At 52.3% G+C, this 26,377-nt stretch overlaps 1 protein-coding gene across 1 annotated transcript in view; it reads left to right on the forward strand.

The window, feature by feature from the left end:
* SHANK3 (SH3 and multiple ankyrin repeat domains 3) overlaps positions 1-26,377 on the forward strand; it is a 610,715-nt gene that overhangs the window by 297,802 nt on the left and 286,536 nt on the right. Inside the window, exon 11 of the mRNA XM_065411947.1 lies at positions 23,194-23,390. Within this exon, the coding sequence (XP_065268019.1) occupies positions 23,194-23,390 (197 nt within the window). The remainder of the gene's footprint in view (positions 1-23,193; positions 23,391-26,377) is intronic.

The raw sequence follows: 26,377 nt of genomic DNA on the forward strand, positions 1-26,377 counted from the left end.
ACCTGTGGGAGTCCCTGCCTAAATTTGAGCCCCTCCTCCCGGACCGGGACAGGAAGGATTTCAAGGCTCTGGTGGAAGAGGGGTCGTCGGTGGCTAAAGCTGCCCTGCAAGCGGCGTCCGATGCTGCTGACACAGCGGCCCGCTCGATGGCTTCCGCAATCTCCATGCGCAGGGCGTCATGGCTCCTGTTGTCGGGACTGTCGACAGAGGCCCAATCCCTGATGCAGGACCTCCCATTCGATGGCAAGGCGCTCTTTGCAAACCAGATGGATATCAGGCTGCATGGGATGAAAGATTCCCGCACCACCTTGCAGACCTTGGGCCTCTACCTCCCTCCGGCTAAGGACAAGGTCAAATCGCTTCTGGTGGCTCAACGTGCGAGGAGCAGATATGAGCCCCCATACAAAAGGCCCAGAGACCAGAAGCGTCGGTCTCAGCGACAGTCCCGCTCTGCCCCGCAGCCTGGACCCTCTAAGGGCAAGAGGCAGGGAAAGAGGCGGTTTTGACTATTTGCAGGGGGGCACCGGGCCTGTTGTCAGGGAGACCCCCCGACTAATAAAGTTTGTGTTCTGCAACCGATTGTCTGCCTTCCTCAGGGCGTGGTCCTGTATAACTTCAGACCAGTGGGTCCTCAGTACCATTTCCAAGGGCTACGGGTTGCAGTTCACCTCATCCCCGCCAAATCACCCGCCCTCCACGATGGCCCTGGGAGACCTGGAACATGTCTGCCTCCTGGGACAGGAGGTGGATCGGCTGCTTCACCTGGGGGTGGTGGAAAGGGTACCGGTAGAGTTCCAGGGCAAAGGGTTCTATTCCCGATACTTCCTGATCCTGAAGACGAAAGGGGGTCTCAGGCCCATTCTGGACCTGCGTGACCTGAACAGGTTCCTAACCTGTTCCAAGTTCCGCATGGTGTCCCTTGCTTCTATTATCCCCTCCCTGGACCCAGGGGACTGATACGTGGCCCTGGACCTTCGGGATGCGTATTTTCACGTCCATATTTTCGAGGGGCACAGGCGCTTCCTCCGATTCATGGTGGGGATGGACCACTACCAGTTTGCGGTCCTCCCCTTTGGCCTATCCACGACTCCCAGAGTTTTCACGAAATGTATGTCCGTGGTGGCAGCCCACCTCAGGCGGGAGGGGGTACAAATCTTCCCTTACCTGGACGACTGGCTCCTCAAGGGAGAGTCTCGTTTCGAAGTGGAGTCCCACGTGGAGCTGCTCCTGTCGACGTGTGCCGATCTAGGCCTTGCCGTGAACGAGACCAAATCAACGTTAGTGCCCGTTCAGCGCATAGAGTTCATTGGGGCCCTGCTGGACTCCTCTAGGGCCACAGCCTCTCTCCCCCTGGACAGGTTCAAGACCCTAAGGGATCTCATCACCTCGGTCACGGCCTTCCCGGTGGGCAGCTCACCTCCCGGGCGTCTGCAATACGCAAGCGGAACGCCTCAGCAGGGTCTTCTCCCCCCAGTACGAGTGGTTGCTCCACTCGGAGGTCGCTCACTGGCTCTTCCAAGAGTGGGGAGCTCCCCAGATCGACCGGTTTGCAACCCACCAGAACCGGCGTTGTCCCCGGTTCTGCTCCAGGGGAGGGGTGGGGGAAGGCGCAATCTCCGACGCGTTCCTCCTGAGCTGGTCGGGCCAGCTCCTCTACGCCTTTCCCCCGTTCCCCCTCATCGCCTAGGTCCTTCAGAAGGTGGCGTGGGCTCATCAGCACTGGTACGGGCCCCTCCTACGCCTCTGGGCGCCCCCCCCCCCCGAGGGCGCTGCCACTCCGGGCAGCCCGGACCTCTTCTCCCAGGACGGGGGGGGGGGGGGGGGGCGCCTCATTCATCCCAATCTGGCTGCACTCCACCTGACAGCGTGGCTGCTCCGTGGCTGAACGAGGAGGAGAATAGGTGTTTGGAGCAGGTAAGGCAAGTCCTCCTGGAAAGCAGGAAGCCGTCCACGCATCGGACGTACGTGGCGAAGTGGTCCAGGTTCGCCAGGTGGGCGAGTGAGCGGGGAGTGTCCCCCTCCGCCGCACCTCTCCAGTTTATCCTGGACTACCTCTTATCCCTTAGGGCCCAGGGACTGGCACCTGTCTTGGTCAGGGTGCACCTCACGGCCATATCGGCCTTTCACCCGCCGGTGCAGGGGCACTCGGTCTTATCCCACTCGATGACCTCCCGTTTCCTGAAGGGCCTTGACTGTTCGTTCCCGTACGCTAGGCCCCCCCATACCACAATGGGACCTCAACCTGGTCTTGTGCCGTCTCATGGGGCCCCCCTTCGAATCCCTGGCCACGTGTTCCTGGTCGCACCTCTCGTGGAAGGTGGCCTTCCTCATGGCGATCACGTCAGCCCGACGTGTCTCGGAACTCAGGGCCTTAACCTCAGAACCCCCCATACTGTTTTCTATAGGGATAAAGTCCAGCTCCGCCCACACCTGGCGTTCCTCCCGAAGGTGGTCTCCGCCTTCCATATGGAGCAGAGTATCTTTCTCCCTATGCTCTGTCCTAAGCCCCACGCCTCTAACGAGGAACGCCTCCTCCACATGCTCGATGTGCATAGGGCGTTAGCTTTTTATCTTGATCGGACCAAGCCGTTCCGGAAATCCTCTTAACTCTTTATTGCCTCGGCCGAGCGGGCAAAGGGGCAGCCTATCTCCATGCAGCGGCTTTCCCGCTGGATCACCTCGTGCATACGCACGTGTTATGATCTGGCAGGGATTCCCCCGCCACCGATTGTCAGGGCACACTCTACGAGGGCTCAGGCCTCATCAGCTGCCTACGTCACCCATGTTCCCATCCAGGACATTTGTAGGGCGGCCACGTGGGCCTCAGTTCACACATTTACTTTGCATTATGCGATCGTCTCCCAGTCTAGGGATGATGCCAGGTTCGGCAGGGCGGTACTCCGTCCTGAACTATTGTGACTCCTACCCACCTCCAGCAGATATTGCTTGGAGTCACCTACTGTGGAATACATAGGGTCAATCACTTGAAGAAGAAAGGACAGTTACCTGTTCCGTAACTGGCGTTCTTCGAGATGTGTTGCTCCTGTCTATTCCACATCCTGCCCTCCTTCCCCTCTGTTGGAGTTGTCCGGCAAGAAGGAACCGAGGGTGGGGGGAGCCCGTGGCTCCCCTTATAGCGCGATATACAGGCGCCACTCCAGGGGTGACCACGGTGCTCCCCCAGTACAGGTACTGCTAAGGGAAAAACGTCCGGCACCGGTGCACGTGGCGAGCACACACACCTACTGTGGAATAGACAGGAGCAACACATCTCGAAGAACGCCAGTTACGGAACAGGTAACTGTCCTTTTTCAAATGATACCTCAGGAGGTATGCTTTGTACAAGACGTATCATAGTTTTGTAAGCAGATGGACTTAGGGATACAGACTGTCACGTGGTCACTGGGAGGTCATTCCCTAGCCCGATGCTCCATGTGCCAGGCTTTCATGTCACAGACCCAAAGACAGACAGGCACAGGACTGAAGGAAGCTGTACTGTCCAAGGCTCTGAGCTCATCCTTCTCAGAATGGAGTCCTTTTCCGAGCAGGGGAACTAGCAGGCCAGCTTCAGTGTCAAAGATTGACTTTTTCTGGATATGCCGGTGTCAGCACTGAAAAACGCAGGCCATGTCTCGTTGGTACCCTCTCTCTGGTGCCATAAACATCACTTTCAGTACATCAGGCATTAGCAGCATCTCTGTGGAGGCACTGGTTCCTTTTTCTGCTGTATTAAAGAAGAAGATGATTAGTGTTGACAACATGCCACAAGACAAGGTCTCCACACTGCCTTACAAAAAGGAGAAACAACATAACCCTCAGTCCAGGTTGTTCTCTGAGAGTGGGACATCCCTCCATTCCTTGGGTTCCAGAGTCACTTCCGGCTCTTCTCTCAGTCTGACACTGAAGACTTCTGAGGCACTTTCTGCTTCAGAGGATGATGCAATTCCTTTTTGTTCTGACTTTACACTCTTCACATAGGTGCTCTTCGTCAGTTGTCTCTTTCTCTCTCAGACCCCGTTGTGGAGCATGAGTTGGTTGTGTTGGAACTTTAGCTCCCGGCCAGTCTTGTTGCCATCTAGAATGGGCTTAGAGGGCCACCCTTCTAGCCCTTGAAGGAGGAGAGCATCTGTGTTCAGTGGCTCCTGATCGCCCTCTGAATTAGGGCTTCTGTTTGTCAGAGGGTGGAGATGGATAGCAGCAGAGAGATCACTTGATCATTACCTGTTAGGTTCACTCCCTCTGGGGCACCTGGCATTTGTCACTGTCGGCAGACAGGATACTGGGATGGATGGACCTTTGGTCTGACCCAGTACAGCCGTTCTTATGTAGGAGGACTCCCCCCAAATTGATAATCTGGGTCTGGGGCCAAGAGAAGGATATAATGGGGCTTGTGGATAGGGGCGTAGAGAAACAGTGATGCAAGCTGCCCTAGCGGGTGAGGCGATCGGCCTGGAGGGAAGAATTTACCTGCAGTGCATACATGGAGCGGTAAAGCCCTATCCCAGTAAATGACGGGAACTAACAGCAGGGCCACACTGATTCAATGACAGTAGCATTAGCAGAGAAATTAGAATACCTGTTGATGATAGGCTAGGATTGGCCAGCCTTTCAGTACATTGTTTACAAACTGACCCAAGCCAGCACTGAGACCCGGGGCAGGCCCTGTCTGGGGGACTCCAAAGTCCCCCAGGAGGAGATGTCCTGGGGACCAGGGGCGGCTGAAACCGGCCATGGACCTCGAGACCATCCTGTAAGGGGGAAGCTTTATCCAAAAGCAGCATAACGACACAACCCAAGGCTCACCCCCACTCGCACCCCCCCCCCCCCGGCTTGCAGCTCTTTGCCCCCTCCCCCAAGGCTCCGCCCCACTCACGCCTCTTCTCCCCTCCCCTGAGGTTGCCGCCGCTCAGGCCTCTTCGCCCCCTCCCTCAAGGCCCTCCCCACCAGCCGCTCGTGCCTATTTGCTCCCTTCTCTGCCCTGAGTAGTGGGCGGGGGAGTTCTCGGGGGAAGAGGTGGGGCAGGAAGAGGAGCAGCGTGGGCGAGGCCGCGGGGGATGAGGACGAGTGGGAGGGGGCCTCAGGGAGGAGCGTGGGCAGGGTTACAGCCCAGACCCCCTTTCGGTGGTGGCGCTCCAAAGGCGGCGTACCTCCAGAGGGAGCTGCGCTGCATCGTGGTTGTGGAGGCTGCTACACCAGCCCTGTAGTTTCTGGGTGTGGCACCGAGCCGGGAAGGAGCATGCAAATGCAGATTTTCTTTTCTCGCGAGATTGGGAATGGAGAGATGCTCGAGCAAGAAACCTTTCTGTACTTGAGGGGCAGGGGTATGTGATGGGATGCCCCCATCCCACTGACAGCAAGCATACCGAGGGCCAGTAGGCACACCTGCAGAGCATGCTCTGCCTGGAGAAGGGGAGCTTACAAAGCCAAGCTGGCTGCAGAGCAGGGGGAGGAGTTTCCCCAGAGGAGAGGCGGCGGCTAAGAACTGCTAGGGAGCCCAGGAGCCAGTCTTCTCTTCCTCTGCCACCCTTGGTTAGGGCAGATAGACACTGCAGCCCTGAAAGGGGCTCTGGATGGCTGCCCTCCTCAGGTCCAGCCACAGGGCACTGATGGAGCAGCAACAGGAACTGGAGGTAATTGAACTCCGGGTACATCTATACTTACGCGCTGGTTCGGCGGCAGGCAATCGAACTTCTGGGTTTGATTTATCGCGTCTTGTCTGGACGCGATAAATCGATCCCGGAAGTGCTCGCCGTCGACTCGGTAATCCTGCTCGGCGAGAGGAGTACGCGGAGTCGACGGGGGAGCCTGCCTGCCGCGTCTGGACCGCGGTAAGTTCGAACTAAGGTACGTCGACTTCAGCTACGTTATTCACGTATCTTGGTTCGAAGTGGGGGGTTAATGTAGACCAGGCCTCAGAAAGGACCCTGGGATTGAGCTCAACTCCCATGGAGAACAGTGAGCTTAACCAGGAGTGGGGGTTCCAGAGGGGTCCAGGGCAAGAGATGCAAAGAGACCTCTCTCAGGTTGAGAGTCAGCTGACTGCAAACGTAGGAGCATGTTAAACAGAAGCTATTATAGTTAGACATTTTTAAATCACCCGGTCCAGATAATTTGCATCCAAGAGTTTTAAAAGAGCTGCTGAGGAGCTCTGTGACCATTAATGTTGATTTTCAATAACTCTTGGAGCACTGGGAAAGTTCCAGAGGACTGGAAGCTAATGTTGTCACAGTATTCAAGAAGGGCAAACGGGATGGCCCAGGTAATTGTAGGCCTCTCAGCCTGACACTGATCTTGGGGAATATAATAAAAAAGAGTTGATAGAGGACTCGGTTATTAAAAAAATTAAAGGAGGGCAATTAATGCCAATGAACAGGGGCTTATGGCAAATAGATCTTGTCAAGCTAATTTGATATCTTTGTTTTGATGAGATGACAAGTTTGGTTATAAAGGTTGAAGTGTTGATGCAATATACTTAGACTTCTGTAAGGCATTTGGCTTAGTACTGCATGACATTTTGATTAAAAAACTAGAACAATACAAAACTAATGTGACACACATTAAGTGGATTAAAAGCTGGCCAACATAGGTCTTCAGGGAATTGTCATTGAACAGGGGTGATTCTGATGGGTTCCCTGCTGGGATTAGTTTTTGTCCCTACACTACATAAGATTTTTATCAGTGACCTCGAAGAAAACATAAAATCATCCCTGATAAAATTTGCAAGTGACACAAAGATTGGGGAAATGGTAACTAGTGAATAGGGCAGATCACTGATACAGAGAGTTTTGGATCGTTTGGTAAACTATATACAAGCAAACAATATGCATTTTAATAGCCCAAATGTTTGGTTCTACAAAGAATGTAGGCTGTACTTATAAGATGTGTGACTCTATTCTGGGAAGCAGGGATTCTGAAGAGGACTTGGGGTCATGGTGGATAATCAGCTGAGCATGAGGCTCATGTACAACTCTGGCCAAAGGGGCTACTATGATCCTTGGCTGTATAAACAGGGGAATCTCAAGTAGGTGTAGGGAGGTTATATTATCTCTGTATTTGGCACTGGTGCAACCTGGCTTTTCCATCAGATCAGAGGAGGGCTCAGTAAAGACAAAACATGGGAGCCCTTACATGTTTCCAGCACTAAGTAGTTATCAAACTTTCTTTATCAAACTGGGAGACGTTATCTGCTAGGGTACTGCAGGGGTCAGTCCTGGGTCCGGTACTAGTCAATATTTTCATTAATGACTTGAATAATGGAGAGTATGCGTTTAAAATTTGTGGATGGCATCAAATGGGGAGGGGTTGCAAGTACTTTGGAGGACAGAATTTGAATTCAAAATGACCTTGACAAATTGGAGAACTGGTCTGAAATCAACAAGATGAAATTCAGTAAAGACAAGTGCAAAAATATTACCTTGAGGAAGGAAAAATCAAATACACTACAAAATGGGGAATAACTGGCTACGTGGTGATACTGCTGAAAAGGATCTGGGAGTTATAGTGGAACACAAACTAAATATGTCAACAATATGATGGAGTTGCTAAAGAGGTTAATCTCATTCTGTGGTGTACTAGTAGGAGTATCCTATGTAAGACTTGGAAGGTAATTGTCCTGCTCTATGCAGCACCGGTGAGGCCTTAGGTGGAGTGCTAGTGTCCAGTTCAGGGTACCACACTTAGGAAAGATGTGGACAATTGAGAGAGCGAGTCCAGAGGAGGGCAACAAAATGATAAAAGGTTTTAGAAATCCTGACATATGAGAAAGGTTTAAAAAAACTGGGCATATTAAGTCTTGAGAGGCAAGATTAGGTGTCTGAGCTGGGAATAAGTGAAGTTGTTTAAAGCTCCTAGAGGATTGGGAATGAGGATCTCCCTCCTGTTCCCAACAGGCCTCAGGGAAAGAATCTTTATTAGGAACCATGTATTTTAGGAAATTTTAAGGCACTAGCCTAATTTGTGTGACTTTTATTTTGCCCAATAAGTACCTGTGCACAAGGTAGTGTGGCTCTTAGATTATTCTTAGACTTTCAGCAATAGGCAGGGTCATGCTCCAAATTCAGGGATGGGAGACTTTCCCAGAGGAAGTTGGTACATGGACAGGACCTCAGGGAGAACTTTGCAAGGAAGTGGCTCTATGTGGGCATGGTACAAATTTCAAATTTGGGATTCAAGGAATGCCTCAAGGGGATCAGGTCAATAAATGTGCATGGGGCATGACCCTAAATCAGAAAAGGGAGAATTCCCTAAAAGACAGGGTCAGACTCTCAGCCCAGGGCACAGCCCCAAATTCAGAGTTGGATTACTTGCACTGAGGATTTGGTGCCTCGCCTTTGGGACTTGACTCCAATCACAGCTGTGCAGAGGGACCTGAGTTCTCCCCACCAGGGTAGTTAGGTAACAGTGTGGGGAGGAGCTCTATATTCCTCTCTGGAAACTCTTTAACTGATTGTTTTTATTGCTTCAGTTCCTAGCAGATGATAAATTTAATTTAATGTTCACAGTCTGGTTGGAAACTTAGTCTCAGATCCCCTCCCTGCATCTAAATAGAAAGCAATGCAACCATCCAGTAATTAGAGCCAATTAGTGGCAGGCTTCACACTCTGCATCAGGAGGAGGACAGTAGTAAGAGAGACAGAAATCTCAGTTATTTAGGGCTCACATTCCCTTCCATCCCCTCAGAGGGCAATGAGACCAGCACACCAACTAATTAACAGCAGGCGACTGGGGAACTGTGTAAACCAGGAGCTGAGGAGCACTCAGCTCAGACAGTGAAATCTGCTAGGTGCTGCAGGCACGCAGCGAGATGGACATCCTGGGTGAAGAAGGATGATAGATAGGGCTGTACTAGAGGACAGAGCAATTCAGTGCAATAACAACCTAGTATCACCCAAAAGTGGGGGCATAGGAGGTTTGCAGAACAAATGCAGAGTAAAGTAAAGGACAAAGGGACTTAGGGCAGGTCTTCACTACAGGGGGGGTCGATTTAAGATACGCAAATTCAGCTACGCGAATAGCGTAGCTGAATTCAACGTATCGGAGCCGACTTACCCCGCTGTGAGGACGGCAGCAAAATCGACCTCTGCGGCTCCCAGTCGACGGCACTTACTCCCACCTCTGCTGGTGGAGTAAGAGCGTCGATTCGGGGATCGATTGTCGCGTCCCGACGAGATGCGATAATTCGATCCCCGAGAGATCGATTTCTACCCGCCGATTCAGGTAGACCTAGCCTGAGAATCCCGACATAAGAGACACGGGGGAGATTCTGCTGTCAATGTCGTACTGTTACATCAAATTATCTGTTACTCGCACACTCAGTTACACACACAGTCAGCTCCAGCACAGACCCAGAGGCTGCGCCACACATAAGAACATAAGAACGGCCAGACTGGGTCAGACCAAGTGTCCATCCAACCCAGCATCCTGTCTGCTGACAGTGGCCAATGCCAGGTGCCCCAGAGGGAGTGAACCTAACAGGTAATGATCAAGTGATCTCTCTCCTGCCATCCATCTCCACACCTCTCTGCAGTTCATTGAAACTGAGATTCACTCAGCCCAGGGGTTTCTCAGTTAACAGGGACTTTCCCAACACATAATGTTCAGCCTTTCTGGGAGCCTGAACCCCAGATAAATCCGTTGTACTCTGTATAAAGCTTATACAGGGTAAATTCATAAATTGTTCACCCTCTATAACACTGATAAAGAGATATGCACAGCTGTTTGCACCCCCAGGTATTAATCATTTACTCTGGGTTTATTAATAAATCCTACTTTTTATACTTAATAAAATCACTTTTGTTTAAGTTGTTTCAAGTAATAACAGACAGAACAAAGTAAGTCACCAAGCAAAATAAAACAAAATACACAAGTCTAAGCCTAATACATTAAGAAACTGATTACAGGTAATATCTCACCCTCAAAGATGTTCCAATAAGCTTCTTTCACAGACTAGACTCCTTCCTAGTCTGGGCCCAATCCTTTCCCCTGGTACAGTCCTTGTTAGTTCCAGCAAACATCTCAGGTGTGTGACAAATCTCTGTCCTTGTCTCCATGGGTCCCATGTTTCCTGGTGGATTTTGCTAGCCTCAGAGGCTCAATGTGACCCTCCATATAGCCCTTCTCTCTCTAGAGGCAGGGGTCACAGCCTACTGAGCCATTTTCATCATAAGCCAGCAAGGGAGGTGAGGAGAAACTATCCTCCCTTGCACAGTCTCTGTTGTCTCAGTGATTAATCAGGGGGGCAAAAGGGGGAACCTGGGCCCACCCTCTACTCCAGGCTCCAGCCCAGAGACCCTAATAGTATCAGCTATGGTAGCTGACCTTTTAGAAACAGGATGCGTACAATTCCCTGGGCTACTTCCCCACAGCAGCCCCGCACTTCCTCAAGCTCCACCTCACCCTTACCTCAGGGCCTCCTTCCTTGTGCCTGATATGGTGTGTACTACTCAGTCTCTCCAACAGCACAACTTCCTCCTACAGCTCCTGACATGCACGCCCACCTGACTAACTGGGAAGCTTTTAAATAGTTTCAGCCAGCCCCTGATTGGCTTCAGGTGTCTTGATTAACCTGGAGCAACTGCTATTTGGTTACCATGGTAACCGAGATTTGTTTAGCCTGGGGCTAACATACCTGTTTCTCACTACTTTCCTATAGCCATCTGGCCTTGCCCCATCACAGGTGGTAAGCAGGGGTTTTCTCATGACTGGCAGCCCCTTTTTTCCTGTTCTACCCCCTTTTATAGCTTTGGCACAAGGCGGGAATCTTTTGTCTCTCTGGGTCCCCACCCCTCCTTCTGAATGGAAAAGTACCAGATTTAAGATGGATTTCATTATCAGGTGACATGGTCACATGTCACTGTAATACCCCTAGTCTCCATTCCCCATGGGCTGGCCCACACGTACCATTTACAACTGATTGTTTCTGGAGCACCCTTAATGGCCTCCACTTAATATGTTTACATCAGTGATACAAGTTTATATCTTATTCTCCTAACTCCAGACATAGAAATAATACATGCAAACAAATAGGATGAACACACTCAGTAGATTATAAACTTTGTAATGATACCTTACAAGAGACCTTTTGCATAAAGCATATTCCAGTTACATCATATTCACATTCATAAGCATATTTTCATAAAGCATATGGAGTGCAACATCACAGAGATACCAAGAGAGGGTTATATCCACTGCACCTTTTCCTAGGCCCTCTTTATTCCATCAGAGAGGATCCCATCCCTGGTCACTCCCCTTCTAAGGTAGGGCTGAAGGTTCCCTTGGAACCAAAGATCTGGATCAGGTGGTGTGGCAAAGTGAGAGTTTTCTGTAATATTTTTAGGAATGATTTGCATGGCAGTGACTTACCTCAACTGGTGTTGTACCCAGTGGGTGCAGAAGGGTTAAAATGCTCATGGGGCAGAGCAGGAGACATGAGGTGTTTGCGGTCATGTAACTGTCTGGGGCGGCATGAATGGGTTGTTCAGGGCTGGCTAGAACCCCAGAATGATAACAGGAACCCCAGCAACTGAACAACTGACAATACAGGAAACTCTCACCTGGGATTAATAGACAAAGGGACAGACACAGAGAAAGGAAACCAGCATGGCTCAAGGGAACCCTGCTTTAGCCAGTAGGGACTGTGTCCTAACCTTTATTTCTTGAAGGTGTGACGAAATGGGAATATTTCATAAAATGTTTATGGGTCCTGTTTATGCCTCAGTTCCTGCTATATGTTGCATTGCTCCATCACAGTGGGTGGGAAAGGACAGTTTGCTTTCAGAGCAGGCAAAGAAACACAGGTCTGGGTGTCACCCAGAGCATCTGAGAAGACAATGGCAAATCCAATCACCAGGACATTGACACCTAGCAACCAATATCCCTGAGGAAAGAGGGTGAGAGAACAAAGGACTGGGAAGGCGAGAGATGGGGGATCAGAGTTGGCTGCTGGAAGGTGTAGGGGCTCTCACCTGGTGTCTGACCAAGGAGATCAGACAGAGGGAGACACACAGAACTTGGACACTGAGGGTCACTACAGCTTGGCTGGGCTCTGGATGACCAGAATTGGCCATGCTTTAACCTACAGTTCTCTAGGCTACCCAAAGGACGTCCTGTGCTGTGGGCCGGTGAACTAATAAACCTGTTTTGACCACACTGTTTGAGTGTCACTGCAAGTGCCTGACGAAGTGCATTAATCCTTGAAGAGTGGCCAAGTCTGGCCCAGAAGTCCCGTCTCACGGCAGGAGGCAGTGAAGTTGTGTGGTTTATCCTGGACAAAGAATGAGATCCCTAGGGGGTCTGTCACATTGAAGGGTTCCCCCTAGGGACTGTTGTAAATCTGGGGGCATGGCCTCGATCCTGTGGGCCCGTGAGAGATGGTAATCTCAGCACCTCCTGATGCTGTGTTCCTGTTGGCTAATAAACCTTATTCTGCTTTGAAAAGGCTGTATGACGTCACTGCAAACACTTGCTGAGGTGCACTGATCCCTGAAGAAGGTGACAGCTTCGGAACTGGAGTCTGGCTCAGATGGACTTGCTGGGCTGTGTGGCCTCTCCGTAAAGCAGAGTGGGACCCCTTTGGGGTCTGTCGCAATAAATGGGCACCTCCAAGGGAGCATTTAAAAGCCAGGGCACAGCACAGAACTTGTGGATCTAGGACAGGAGGTTTTTGGAGTCAGCCTCACTGCCATCCAGGATGGAGTCTGCGGCTTCCTCCAAGGACTCTTCGTACCCTATGCATCAAGCTTGGCCTTTCTGGCATCCACCTTCAGTATCAGGGACTTTGGTACAAGCCTCTCAAATGGTGTTTAAACTCCCACGTCCTTGGACATTTTCATGGGACTTCACTGCCTGAATTGTGGGGGAAAACAGAGCAGTACTCGTCCAGGCTCCACCCACAAACCATGCTCCGTTCTCACAGCAGACCGTACAGACGTTCAAAATGCTTGCTTTGCGGTGTCCTTGGGTCTTAGCTCCCCTGCGGTGAGATCCAGATACAACCAAGTACTCTGCTGGGCTTCCCAGGCCTGGCTGTCCCTCCGTGGGGCGTGGCTGGCCCTTATGCTCTGCTCCTCCCCTTTTGGCTGCTTGGCTCCTGCTGGCAGTTTAGAAAAATAGAAGTGGTGGTACTGTTTCAGGTTGTGTACACAGCCAGACAGCACATACTCATGGCACCAAAATGTGAGGTCAATATCAGGCTGTGCAAATCATTATAGTCTGATCATCCCTCTGCTTTTTGATAATTAGTGTTGATGCTATTAGGCTTTAAAGATAATGATCCATTGAGATGAGGGGTGAGGCTCCGCTCTGGAGGCTGCCGTATACAGACATCCATTAGATTAAGGTGGTATTATGTCCTCATCCATTACCTACATCAGACTATTAATTTGCCTGTTATCTTCCCCAAATGTCACCTACTCCCAGGGGAGATCAGATTTCACACTTCAGATATTAAGGAGACCCTTAGGTCCAGGTCTATAAAGGGATTTAGGAATTGTAACACCTACGTTTCAGGCGCTTAGCCTCCCAGTGCAGGTCACAAACCCTGGGTTAAGCACCTGGGATCCCTCTGCAGTGCAGAGCGAGAGAGAGGCTCCTGAGCATGGGATCCTCAAAAGCCAGCACACTGGGCAGGGAGTCACCTAAACTAGCCAATAGCAGATGCTGATGAGAAGAGGTGTCCCAAGACCCACCCCTCACTGGGACTTAGGTGACTATCTCTGCTTGGGATCCACAGCTGGAGACAGGCATCTGTGCCGTTCCTCGTTCCTCGTAAGGACAGTGGTGGGTGTACACCTATCTCCCAACAAAACGAGGGGGGTGGCCTCCCCTATCCTCCTTTGCCCAGTGGTTAGGGAACTCAGCCAGGATGTGGGAGCCCTCAGTTCAGTTTTGCCCTCTGCCCAGTGAGGTGAAGGGACTTGAACATGGGTTTCTCCTACCTCTCAGGTTGAGTGCCCTAACCACCAGACTATAACTTCACTCTTCCTTGCTGTCTCTGGCCCACTCCATATTTAATTATTTATATAGAGTGGAACACTGGCAACAGGAGAAAGTGAGAGAAGTCCACATCAGAATATCCCACACTCCAGTGGCTTGTGTATTCCTGTTAACTGTTTCTAAACCATTAAACTAGCATCTTAAAGATGCTAAGAAACAGTATTATGTAAAGTAATAAGAATGGCCATATTGGGTCACACCAATGGTCCATCTAGTCCAGTATCCTATCTCTGACACTGGCCAGTGCCAGGTGCTTCAGAGGGAATGAACAGAACAGGGCAATTTATCAAATGATCCACCCTCTCTTGTTCAGTCCCAGTTTCTAGCAGTTTAGGGACACCCAGGACGTGGGGTTGCATCCCTGGCCATCTTGGCTAATAGCCACTATCCTCCATGAACTTATCTAGTTTTTTTTTTAACCCAGTTGTACTTTTGGCCTTCACAACATCCCCTGGCAATGGGTTCCACAGGTTGACTGTGCATTGTGTGAAGAAGTACTTCCTTATGTTTATTTTAAACTTCCTTTTTATTAATTTCATTGGGTGACCCTAGGTTCATGTGTTATGAGAAGGAGAAAATAATACTTCTTTATTCACTTTCTCCACACCATTCATGATTTTATAGCCCTCAATCATATCATCCCTTAGTTGTCTCTTTTCCAAGCTGAACAGTCCCAGTATTTTTAATCTCTCCTCATATGGAAGCTGTTCCATACCCCTAATCATTTTTGTTGCCCTTCTCTGTATTTTTTTTCAATTCTAAATCTTTTTTTGAGATGGGTGAACCAGAATTGTTCACAGTATTCAAGGCATACCATGGATTTATAAAGAGGCATTATGATATTTTCAGTTGTATTATCTTTGCTTTCCTAATGTTTCCTAACATTCTGTTGACTGCCGCTGTACTTTGAGCAGATGTGTTTAGAGAACTATCCACGACTCCAAAATCGCTTTATTGAGTGGTAACAGCTAATTTAGACGCCATCATTTTGTATGTGTAATTGGGATTATGTTTTCTAATGTGCATTACTTTGCATTTATCAACACTGAATTTCATCTGCCATTTTGTTCCCCAGTCACCTAGTTTAGTGAGAGCTCTTTGTAATTCTTTGCAGTCTGCTTTGGACTTAACTATCTTGATTAATTTAGTATCATCTGCAAATTTTGCCACCTGTTTTCTTCTTTCTCCAGATCATTTATGAATACGTTGAACAGCAGTGGTTCCAGTATGGAGCCTTGGGAGACCCTGCTAGTTACATCTCTTCACTGTGAAAACTTACCATTTATTCTTACCCTTTGTTTCCTATCTTTTAACCAATTACTGATTCATGAGAGGATATCCTCTCGTGTCCCATGACAGCTTACTTTGTTTAAGAGACTTTGGTGAGGTACCTTGCCAAAGGCTTTTTGAAAGTCCACGTTAACTGTATCCACTAGATCACCTTGTCCGCATGTTTGTTTACACCCTCAAAGAATTCTCATAGATTGGTGAGGCATGATTTCCCTTTACAAAAGCCATGTTGATTCTTCCCCAACATATTGTGTTCACCTATGTGTCCGATAATTCTGTTCTTTACTATAGTTGCAACCAATTTGCTTGGTACAGAAGTTAATCTTACTGAACTGTAATTGCCAGGATTGCCCCTGGAGCCTTTTTTAAAAATCGGCATCACGTTAGCTATCCTCCAGTCATCTAGTACAGAGGCTGATTTAAGCGATAGGTTACATAACTCATAGACTCATAGACTTTAAGGTCAGAAGGGACCATTATGATCATCTAGTCTGACCTCCTGCACAACGCAGGCCACAGAATCTCACCCACCCACTCCTGTAACAAACCCCTAACCTATGCCTGAGTTACTGAAGTCCTCAAATCGTGGTTTAAAGACCTCAAGGTGCAGAGAATCCTCCAGCAAGTGACCCGGGCCCCACGCTGCAGAGGAAGGCGAAAAACCTCCAGGGCCTCTGCCAATCTGCCTGGAGGAAAATTCGTTCCCGGCCCCAAATATAGCGATCAGTTAAACTCTGAGCATGTGGGAAAGACTCACCAGCCAGCACCCAGTTAATAACACAGTTAGTTATTCTGAAATTTAATATTTGAGTTCCTTTAGGATGTGGGTGAATACCATCTGGTCCTGGTGACTTATTACTGTTTAATTTATCAGTTTGTACTAAGACCTCCTCTATTGATACCTGAATCTGGGACAGTTCCTCAGTGCATCCCTGGTGTAGCCGCTCTCCTGCGCGATTTTGGCATATATATCAGCATTTCTTCTGCTGGATCGGAGTTCTGCCTGCACAGATTCTTCTCCCCATACAGCAGTCAGATCCAGTGTCTCCTGTTCGCTCCATGCTGGAGCTCGTTTGCGATTCTGAGACTGCATGGTCATCTGTTCTGCTGAGCTTGCCACGCTGACCAAACAGGAAATGAAATTCAAAAGTTCGCGGGGCTTTTCCTGTGTACCTGGCTAGTGCTATCCAGTGCGGTCACATTGGAGCACTCAGGGATAGCTCCCAGAGGCCAATACCATCGAATTGCACAGCACTGCATCTACACTGCTCCAAATTTGACCCAGGAAGGTTGATTTTAGCATTTCTCCCCTTGTCGGGGAGGAGTACAGCAGTCGATTTTAAGAGCCCTTTAGTTTGGTGGAACAGGGTTGGTTGTGTAGAATGATAGCAAAAGAATGGCTCAGGTGTGGGAATCTCCCTCATATCCTCTGCAGTGAATTTATTTAATCTCTCTGCAATGCACTGGTCTTCCTTGAGTGGTCCATTAGCACCTTGATCATCCAGTGGCGGCCCCACTGCTTGTTTGGCAGCTTCCTGCTTCTGATGTACTTAAAATTTTTTTTTGCTGTTAGTTTGTGTCTTTTGCTAGTTGCTCTTCAAATTCTTTTTTGGCCTGCGTTATTATACTTTTACACTTGACTTGCCAGAGTTTATGCTCCTATTTTCCTCAGTATGATTCCTCAGTAGATGACTTCTAATTTTTAGAAGGATGTCTTTTTGTCTCTAACTGCCTCTTTTATTCTGTTGTTTAGCCATAGTGGTGTGGGTTTTTTGGTCCTCTTGCTGCTTTTTATTTGGGATGTACATATATTTTGAGCCTTTTAATGTTATTTTTACATACTTTCCATACAGCTTTCAGGCATTTTACTCTCTTGACTGTTCGTTTTAATTTCTGTTTAACTAGCCTTCTCATTTTTATGCATTTCCACTTTTTGAGTGTAAATATTATTGTGGTGGGTTTCTGTGGTATTTTCTCCTCTACAAGGATGTTTAATTTCATTACATTATTACCAAGTGGTTCAGCTATATTCACCTGTTGGACCAGATCCTGTGCTCCACTTCAGACTAAATCAAGAATTGCCTCTCCCCCTGTGGATTCCAGGATTGGCTGCTCTAAGAAGCAGTCATTCATGGTGTCTAGAAATTTTTGCTCTGCATCCCATTCTGAGATGACACATTCTCAGTCAATAGTTGAAATTCCCCATTTTTATTGAGTTTTCTGTTTCTGTAGCCTCTAATCTCCCTGCACATTTCATAATCACTGCCAACATTCTGCTCAGGTGGTCGGTAGTATATTTCTACTGCTATGCTCTTTATTACTCAAGCATGGATTTTCTATCGTAGTTTTATTCATGTAAGATTTTTACTATATTTCACTCTATGCTTTCTTCTACATACGGTGCCACTCCCCCACCAGTGCAACTATTCTCTCATTCCTATATATTTTGTACCCTGGTATTACCATGTTCCATTGATTCTGATCATTCCACCAAGTTTCTGTGATGCGTGGTATATCGATATCCTCATTTAGTACCAGGCACTCAAGTTCACAAACACTTATAAATTTTTTCAATATTTAGTTGTCTGTCTTCATGTGATGTGTGGAAGAAACGAACTCCACTCTCAGGTTGGAGGCAACAAAATCAGAGACAGCTTTATTCAGGACATGCAATTGCAAGGGAAGAACACAGCTGACAGAGAGCATCTCTATCTCAGTTTCTTCAAAGTACAAGCAATATCACACAAGCATTTATACATTTTAGTGGCATGCATTACTTAAAAACATCTGCAGTTTGTTTATGTTATGTCCTGCCCATTCCTGTATTTTCTCACTTCTGTTCTCAAAACATCGCTATCTCAAGGCTGGGTCATGCTGACTCTACTCTGCTGTCTTCCCACACGCTTCTGACGTGAGCCCTGCTTCTACAGGTCTCACGATATTAGGCTAAGACTTAGCATGACAGTTGCTCTGTTTCTTACAACTGAGAGACCTATATTTAAATCCTTTAACCCTGTTTCCACAGATGTAATTGAATGGGAACTCTTTTTCATTTGTCTTTTTCTCTTCAGTTTCTACCTGTACTGTATCAACATCTATCCTCGCCTCTTTATAGAGTATCCTCTTTAATAAATCGTGCTCTAAGGGATGAGTCTGGCCAAGCTGTGTGCTCCTCCAAACCTGCTGGCTTTCCCCCAGCCCTTAGTTTAAAAACTCTATGACCTTCGTAATTTTACATGCCAGCCATTTGGTTCCATTTTGGTTTAGGTGGAGCCCATCCTTCCCATACAGGCTCCTCCTTTCCCCAAAAGTGCCCTAGTTCCTAATACACCTAAACACGATCGTCTCATCCATGTATCGAGACCCAGCAGTTCTGTCTAACTGCTCCAGTGTGTGGAACTGGAAGCATTTCAAAGAATGCTACCAAGGAATCCTGCACTGTAATCTCTTTCCTAGCAGCCTAAATTTGGCCGCCAGGACCTCTCTTCTACTTTTCGCTATATCGTTGGTACCCACATATACTACGACCACTGGATCCTCCCTTGCACTGTGCATAAGGCTATCTAGATGTGTCGAGAGGTCCACAACCTTTGCACCTGGCAAGCAATTCACTATGTGGTTCTCCTGGTCATCACAAATCCAACTATCTATTTCTAATAATCAAATCCCCATTACTATTTCTTCTACAGTTAGTAAAAATGATACTAAGGTGCGATTTAGAACTCTTACTACAGAGTTTTATTTATTTTGTATAAGCAGCAGTTCGCTCCAGGGACTACAGCTTTGTACTGTACAAAGAGCACCAAGCTTTTGACCTGAGGCCTGCTTATTACAGAAAAATTCCCACCCCACTACTACGGCATGTCTTGAGTTGAAGCCTGAGTCTGGGAATGGGACTGAGTTGGATGAAAGGATTTCCTTAAATGGTGATTTCCAAGACATGAGGCCTTGCCATTTTGTTGTTATATGTTTTAAGTATTAACCATCCCTTCCCCTCTTCTCTGTATGGGGGTATCTGGGTGTTCATCGGTTGGTGACTTTGGGAACTATGCAAAATGCTTTCCTGTCCATCCAGAATTTGCTGTCTTTCCAGAATTGCCTGTTATACCCCCCACCTGGTTGCAAACCCAAGGAATTACATAATCTGTGTGTTTGAGTGATGCCTTTCAGTGTGAGCACCTGAAGGGCTAGCTTTTCTTTTAACCCTGGCAGGGTGCTCCCCTGCAGCGATGTGTCTGCTCAGCCAAGCAGCAACTCTGAGCAGCAGCAGAGCCCAACACAAAAGGGAAGACCCTGCTATACCGCCCCCCATAGCCTCCTTTATGTGTCTGCATGGCCCTCCCACTTCCCCAGGGGCAGGAGGAGGCTGGCTCTGTGCTGGCCTTGGCTGAGGAGCGTTTGGTTTGAGGCAGGTCTTTTTCCAGCCACTGTTCTGGGACAGTGAATTTAAGAGGTTACTATCAGAAGCCATGGAAGGCAGGGGGAACCTACCCAGCACTGAGATGTTGAGGTGCAGCTCTGTGCACTGAGGGGCCCTCAAAAAGGGCTGAATGAACACATCAGGGGAAGAGCCTGGAGCACTGAGGCCTAGCTTGAGGTCGAGGGGGGAGGGCAGGGCAGAGGAGCTGGCCAGAGGCGAGGGAGCCCAAAGCATGGTGCTGAGAAGTTGGCTGGGAATCCTGCACTATACTCAGGGCCACCAGCTCAGGGCCTTTCATCACCTTTCCCGCTATTGCAGACAGCTGGCTGGTGACTGATGTTGACCAGAGGAAACCCCAAACCCCTCCCTATGTTTACAGCCCCCAAGGCAGACAGCAGGAGGGGGGCCCTAGCAAGTCCAGGAGGCCTTGGGAACTGTGCTAATGGGGCTGCAAAGCCCTTTGAGAGCCACCAGGCCTGGGCCCCTGGAACGCTTCCACCTGTCCCCTTTCCCTGTCAGGCCCCTCTCCTCCTGTGTCCCCCTCCCTCCCCCCCCCTATGCCTCACCTTTCTCTGTGTGCCCCACCCTTCTCTCTCTGCCCGCTAGTCTGTCCCCTCGCTGCCAGGCTGTATTAGTATTCCACAGCCATCCCAGCCCTGGCTCCCCACAGCCATTCACAAGAGCCTGCGGGGCGGGAGCTGGAGCAGAGACAGGGAGGAAGCTCCGTTCTGCTGAAATAGGGAGGTTGGCTCAGCAAAGGGCAGGGGGGATTCCCATCGCCCCCCCCCCCCCCTTCACAGAGCAGCAGGGGCACAGCGTAAATTACACAAACCTCAGCACAACGGGTGGGGCTGACAGTCACCCTCCCCAACCCCTGGGCACTTCCCCCACCTCCCACATAAACCACCAGGGCACTGTCCCCCCACCTGGGCACTGTCCCCACCTGCCTCCCACACAAACCACCAGGCCCTGCCCCCCCCCCGCCCCCATGGCCCCCATCTCCCACACAAACCACCAGGGCACTGCCACCCCACACCCCTGCACTGCCCCCACCTCCCACATAAACCACCAGGGCATTGTCCCCACCTGCCTCCCACATAAACCACCAGGGCACTGCCACCCCACACCCCTGCACTGCCCCCACCTCCCACATATACCACCAGGGCACTGCCCCCACCCGCCTCCCACACAAACCACCAGGGCACTGCCCCCACCCGCCTCCCACACAAACCACCAGGGCACTGCCCCCCCACCTATCCTGGGCACTGCCCCCTCCCATCTCCCACACAAACCACTGCCCCCCCCCCCGGGGCACTGTCCCCACCTGGCTCCCACACAAACCACCAGGCCCTGCCCCCCCCACATGGCCCCCATCTCCCAAACAAACCACCAGGGCACTGCCACCCCACACCCCTGCACTGCCCCCACCTCCCACATAAACCACCAGGGCACTGCCCCCACCCGCCTCCCACACAAACCACCAGGGCACTGCCCCCCCCCCGAGCACTGCCCCCACCCGCCTCCCACACAAACCACCAGGGCACTGCCCCCCCACCTATCCTGGGCACTGCCCCCTCCCATCTCCCACACAAACCACTGCCCCCCCCCCCCCCGGGGCACTGTCCCCACCTGGCTCCCACACAAACCACCAGGCCCTGCCCCCCCCACATGGCCCCCATCTCCCAAACAAACCACCAGGGCACTGCCACCCCACACCCCTGCACTGCCCCCACCTCCCACATAAACCACCAGGGCACTGCCCCCTCCCATCTCCCACACAAACCACCAGGGCACTGCCACCCCACACCCCTGCACTGCCCCCACCTCCCACACAAACCACCAGGGCACTGCCCCCACCCGCCTCCCACACAAACCACCAGGGCACTGCCCCCTCCCACACAAGCCACCAGGGCACTGCCCCCCCACCTATCCTGGGCACTGCCCCCTCCCATCTCCTGCACAAACCACCAGGGCACTGCCCCCCCCACCTACCCTGGGCACTACCCCCCCCCCCCCCGCCTCCCACACAAACCACCAGGGCACTGCCTCCCCCTCACCTTCCCTGGGCACTGCCCCCACCCGCCTCCCACACAAACCACCAGGCCCTGCCCCCCCCTCACCTTCCCTGGGCACTACCCCCCCCGCCCCGCCTCCCACACAAACCACCAGGCCCTACTCCCCACATCAATACCCAGCACTGTTCTCCCAGCCCCTGCACCCAGCCCGTGAGCTTCCTCCCAGCCCCCTCAATACCCGGGGCACTGCCCTCACCTCTGACAGTCCTCAGGCACCGCTCCCACACAGACCATCACCCTCCCCTGCCCTCCCCATGCCCAGCACAGCCCGCCAGCCCCCAGGCACTGCCCCCAACACCACAGCATTACCCCCCAGTCCCTGCACCAACCCCCTGGCCCTGACCCCCAGCCCCAACCCCCAGGCACTGCCCCCCAACACCACAGCATTACCCCCCAGTCCCTGCACCAACCCCCTGGCCCTGCCCCCCAGCTCCAACCCCCAGGCACTGCCCCCCAACACCACAGCATTACCCCCCAGTCCCTGCACCAACCCCCTGGCCCTGACCCCCAGCCCCAACCCCCAGGCACTGCCCCCCAACACCACAGCATTACCCCCCAGTCCCTGCACCAACACCCTGGCCCTGCCCCCCAGCTCCAACCCCCAGGCACTGCCCCCCAACACCACAGCATTACCCCCCAGTCCCTGCACCAACACCCTGGCCCTGCCCCCCAGCTCCAACCCCCAGGCACTGCCCCCCAACACCACAGCATTACCCCCCAGTCCCTGCACCAACACCCTGGCCCTGCCCCCCAGCCCAACCCCCAGGCACTGCCCCCCAACACCACAGCATTACCCCCCAGGCCCTGTCCCCCAACACCCTGGCCCTGCCCCCCAGCCCCAACCACTGCCCCCCAACATCCTGGCCCTGCCCCCCAGCTTTCCCCCCAACATGCAGCATTGCACCCTGTTTCCCCCCCAACCCCTGCCCCTCGGACACCCGGCACCTCCCCCCGGCCCCGCCCCCCAGCCCGCGGCACGTGGCTCTGCCCCAGGCCCCCGGCCAGGCGGCGCTCGGCGGGCGGGGGCTGCCGGAGTCGGGGTCCCCGGGCCGGGCCGGGGGAGGCGGCGAGTCCCCGCCCGCCTCCCGCAGAGGGGGCGGAGCCGCGGCCGCCGAGAGGCACCTGCCGCCCGGCCCTGTGCGTGCGGCGGCGCCGGAGGGAGCCGAGCCCCGCGGGGCCCCGCGCCCGAGCCATGCGCCGGCGGCAGCCCGCAGGCAGCGCGGCGGGGCGGCGCGGAGCCATGGAGCCGCCCGCGGCCGGCGGCCCCCGGGGCCCGGGCCGGGCCGGTGCCGTGCGACGGCGGCCGCTGGCGGGGCTGCGCTGAGCCCCGCGCCCCCGCGCCATGGCGCTGCCCCCCAGCGGGCTGGGCTGCGCGCTGCCGGGCATCAGCACCATAACCTATGTCTTCGTTTACAGCCCCAGCGGCGGCCAGGGCGCCCCCTCGGGGCCGGGGCCGGGGCCCGAGCCCGCCCGCCACGCCGCGCCCGCCGCCCTCCGCGGGCCCAAGCGCAAGCTGTACAGCGCCGTGCCCGGCCGCAGGTTCATCGTGGTCAAGAGCTACACGCCGCAGGGCGAGGGTGAGATCCAGCTGAACCGGGGCGAAGCCATCAAGGGTGAGTGCGGGGGTGGGCAGGGGCACCCCATGGATCGAGGGGTGCTGGGCAGAGCCAGGGTGCAGGGATGGGAGCGGGCAGCGCTGATCGAGGGGTGCTGGGCACAGCCTGGGTGCAGGGGTGGGAGCGGGCAGGAGCACCCCACGGAAAGCACTGATCGAGGGGTGCTGGGCAGAGCCGGGGTGCAGGGGTGGGAGCGGGCAGGAGCACCCCGTGGAAAGCACTGATCGAGGGGTGCTGGGTACAGCCGGGGTGCAGGGATGGGAGCGGGCAGCGCTGATTGAGGGGTGCTGGGTACAGCCGGGTTGCAGGGGTGGGAGCGGGCAGGAGCACCCCGCGGAAAGCACTGATCAAGGGGTGCTGGGTACAGCCGGGGTGCAGGGATGGGAGCGGGCAGCGCTGATTGAGGGGTGCTGGGCACAGCCGGGGTGCAGGGGTGGAAGCAGGCAGGAGCACCCTGCGGAAAGCACTGATCGAGGGGTGCTGGGTACAGCCGGGGTGCAGGGGTGGGAGCGGGCAGGAGCACCCCGTGGAAAGCACTGATCGAGGGGTGCTGGGTACAGCCGGGGTGCAGGGATGGGACCGGGCAGCGCTGATCGAGGGGTGCTGGGCAGAGCCGAGGTGCAGGGATGGGAGCGGGCAGCGCTGATTGAGGGGTGCTGGGCACAGCCGGGTACAGGGGGTGGGAGTGGGCAGGAGAACCCCGTGGGCAGTGCTGATTGAGGGGTGCTGGGCACAGCTTGGGTACAGAGAGTAGGAGCGGGCATAGGGGCCCCTGTAGCAGGGTAGGGCAGCGTGGGACCCGCTGCTCCTGAGAAGTAGCCAATGGCCTGGGCACAGCCGGGGTGGGAGCAGGCACAGGGGAGGCATGGGGGCCATGGGCAAGGGCGCCCCACTCCGCAGGCAGCACCAGGCAAGGGGCACTGGGCCCCAGGCACAGCTGGGGTGAAGTGGAGGGCGGGAGCGGGCAGGAGCCCCCCCACAGGCAGCACCAGGCAAGGGGTGCTGGGCCCTGGGCACAGCTGGGGTGCAGAGTTTGGAAGCGGGTATGGGGGGCCCTATAGCGGGGTAGGGCAGCATGGGACCCCGCTGACCAAGGGCAGTGGCTAAGGGCCCAGGGCGAAGCTGAGTGCAGGCAAAGCGCAGTCAGCAGCTGGCCAAGGGGCTGGTTCGGATTCCCTGCAGATCCCCTCTCTGCTCTGAGAGGCAAGGACTGTATGAGGAGGGAGGGGCGAACAGAAGTTGGTCCCTTGCCTGACTGGGGCTATTGCTGTGTCTATTGGGGACCCGCTACCTTTGGGGTGGCCCCGCTGGATATGCATTGCGTTAGTCATGTTTGTCTTTAGTGGGGTCTGCTTTGTACAGGCGGATTTTCCTTGGGATTATGCACTCTTTGAAATAAGTGCAGCGAAGATGGTTTGGGGGACTGCAGAAATTTACAGTTGTTGCTGCAAATTCTTGCGGTGCTTCAGGCATGTTTCGGGGCATGGGGGTGAAGTCAACGGGTCCCAGTGACCCCCAGACTCTGCTCACTGGGGTTTTGTCAGTATCAAGTGTTCACAAAACTTCTGAAGTGGTGAAGGGGAGACTGGAAGCTTCCTTTGCTTGGAAGCTGCTCCTAATGGGGTATTCCCATCCTGCAGAGATGGCGGGCCCTTACCCTGGTGCGTATGAGTCCATGGATCACTCTCTTGCACACACTGCTCCTGACTTCTCTCTGAGATTTTAGAGGAATCTGGTAGCAGTAACCTACCTAGTAAGCAGAAGCTGAGTTTTGCATCTCCTTTTCTTTCCCTGTGGGCCTAATATCTTATCTGCCTGTCCTACATCTCACCCTTGGCCTGGTTCTGCCTGCATTCATCCCTGTCTAGATTCCTAGTAATACTGCCTCCCTCTAGAACAGGAATATCTTTGAAAAGAGATGCTGTTGAACTGGATGGTTTGGGGCAGAATGCTGGGCAGTCTCCTTTAAGGACATGTTTCAAGAATCGCCAGCTCCTGGCCCAAGCCAGGGGATTGGGCAGGGGATTGTTTTGAGAGGAAACATTAAAGTGACTCTTAGTTTCCTTTTCGTTTTGTACGTTGATTGCTGAATGTTGCTTCACTTCATTGATATTTTCAAGTTTGTCATAAATGTCATATGTCGCCAAACGTGCGCGTTGATGGGCGAGATTATGTTTGAAGCGCCACATTTCTCCTCCTCCCCGAAATCCTGGGTTAATATAGTGCCTTGGATGTCTCCTTTCTATTTTTCTCTTATTTTTCCTACTTCCTCTTCCATTATGTATCTCTGCTTTGTGCTTTCGATAGGCATATAAAATAATGGTTGGGATCGACAACATAGGTGGGTTTCTCTTATTTGTCCTCGTAACGCTGCCTGCAGGGGCTCAAGAGCGCAAGTACCAACCTCAGGGCAGACTGTTAGGAAGCTGGGCACAAACCCCAGATTGTCTGTGAGTTCTACACTTTGATTTCACCAACCAATTATCAAGTGTAAACTGCTCAGGCACTATAACAGCCGTAACATGGAGTCACAAACAGTCCCCTTGGGCACTCTGATCCACCTCGCCACCCAGGTGAATGTACATTTGTGATAGATTGTCCCTAATACCAACGGTAATACTCTAGTTACTCCCAGTCTCAGTGGACCAGTCACTTACCCCTCGTCAGTTGTACCTTAGATCTCACACCAAAGACCACGCTTGTAGCTAATCCTATAATATCTATTCAGATTTATTAACTAGGAAAAGGAAACCAGAGAGTTATTTACAAGGTTAAAGCAGGTAGACATAGATATACAAATAATTTACAATTGTAAGTTTTGAAAGATAATAGAAGCTTCTGTAATCAGCAAGCTCTCTATGTCCTTTAGGGCAAACCCAGGCTAAACATCTGGGGATCTCTTGCTTATGCCAAAAAAACAGTACCCCCCCCCCCCCCCCCAGCAGCTCACAGAGATAGCAAGTTGCTTTTGTTTGGGTTATTCT

The sequence above is a fragment of the Emys orbicularis genome, chromosome 1 (assembly GCF_028017835.1).
Source record: "Emys orbicularis isolate rEmyOrb1 chromosome 1, rEmyOrb1.hap1, whole genome shotgun sequence".
NCBI classification, from domain to species: domain Eukaryota; kingdom Metazoa; phylum Chordata; order Testudines; family Emydidae; genus Emys; species Emys orbicularis.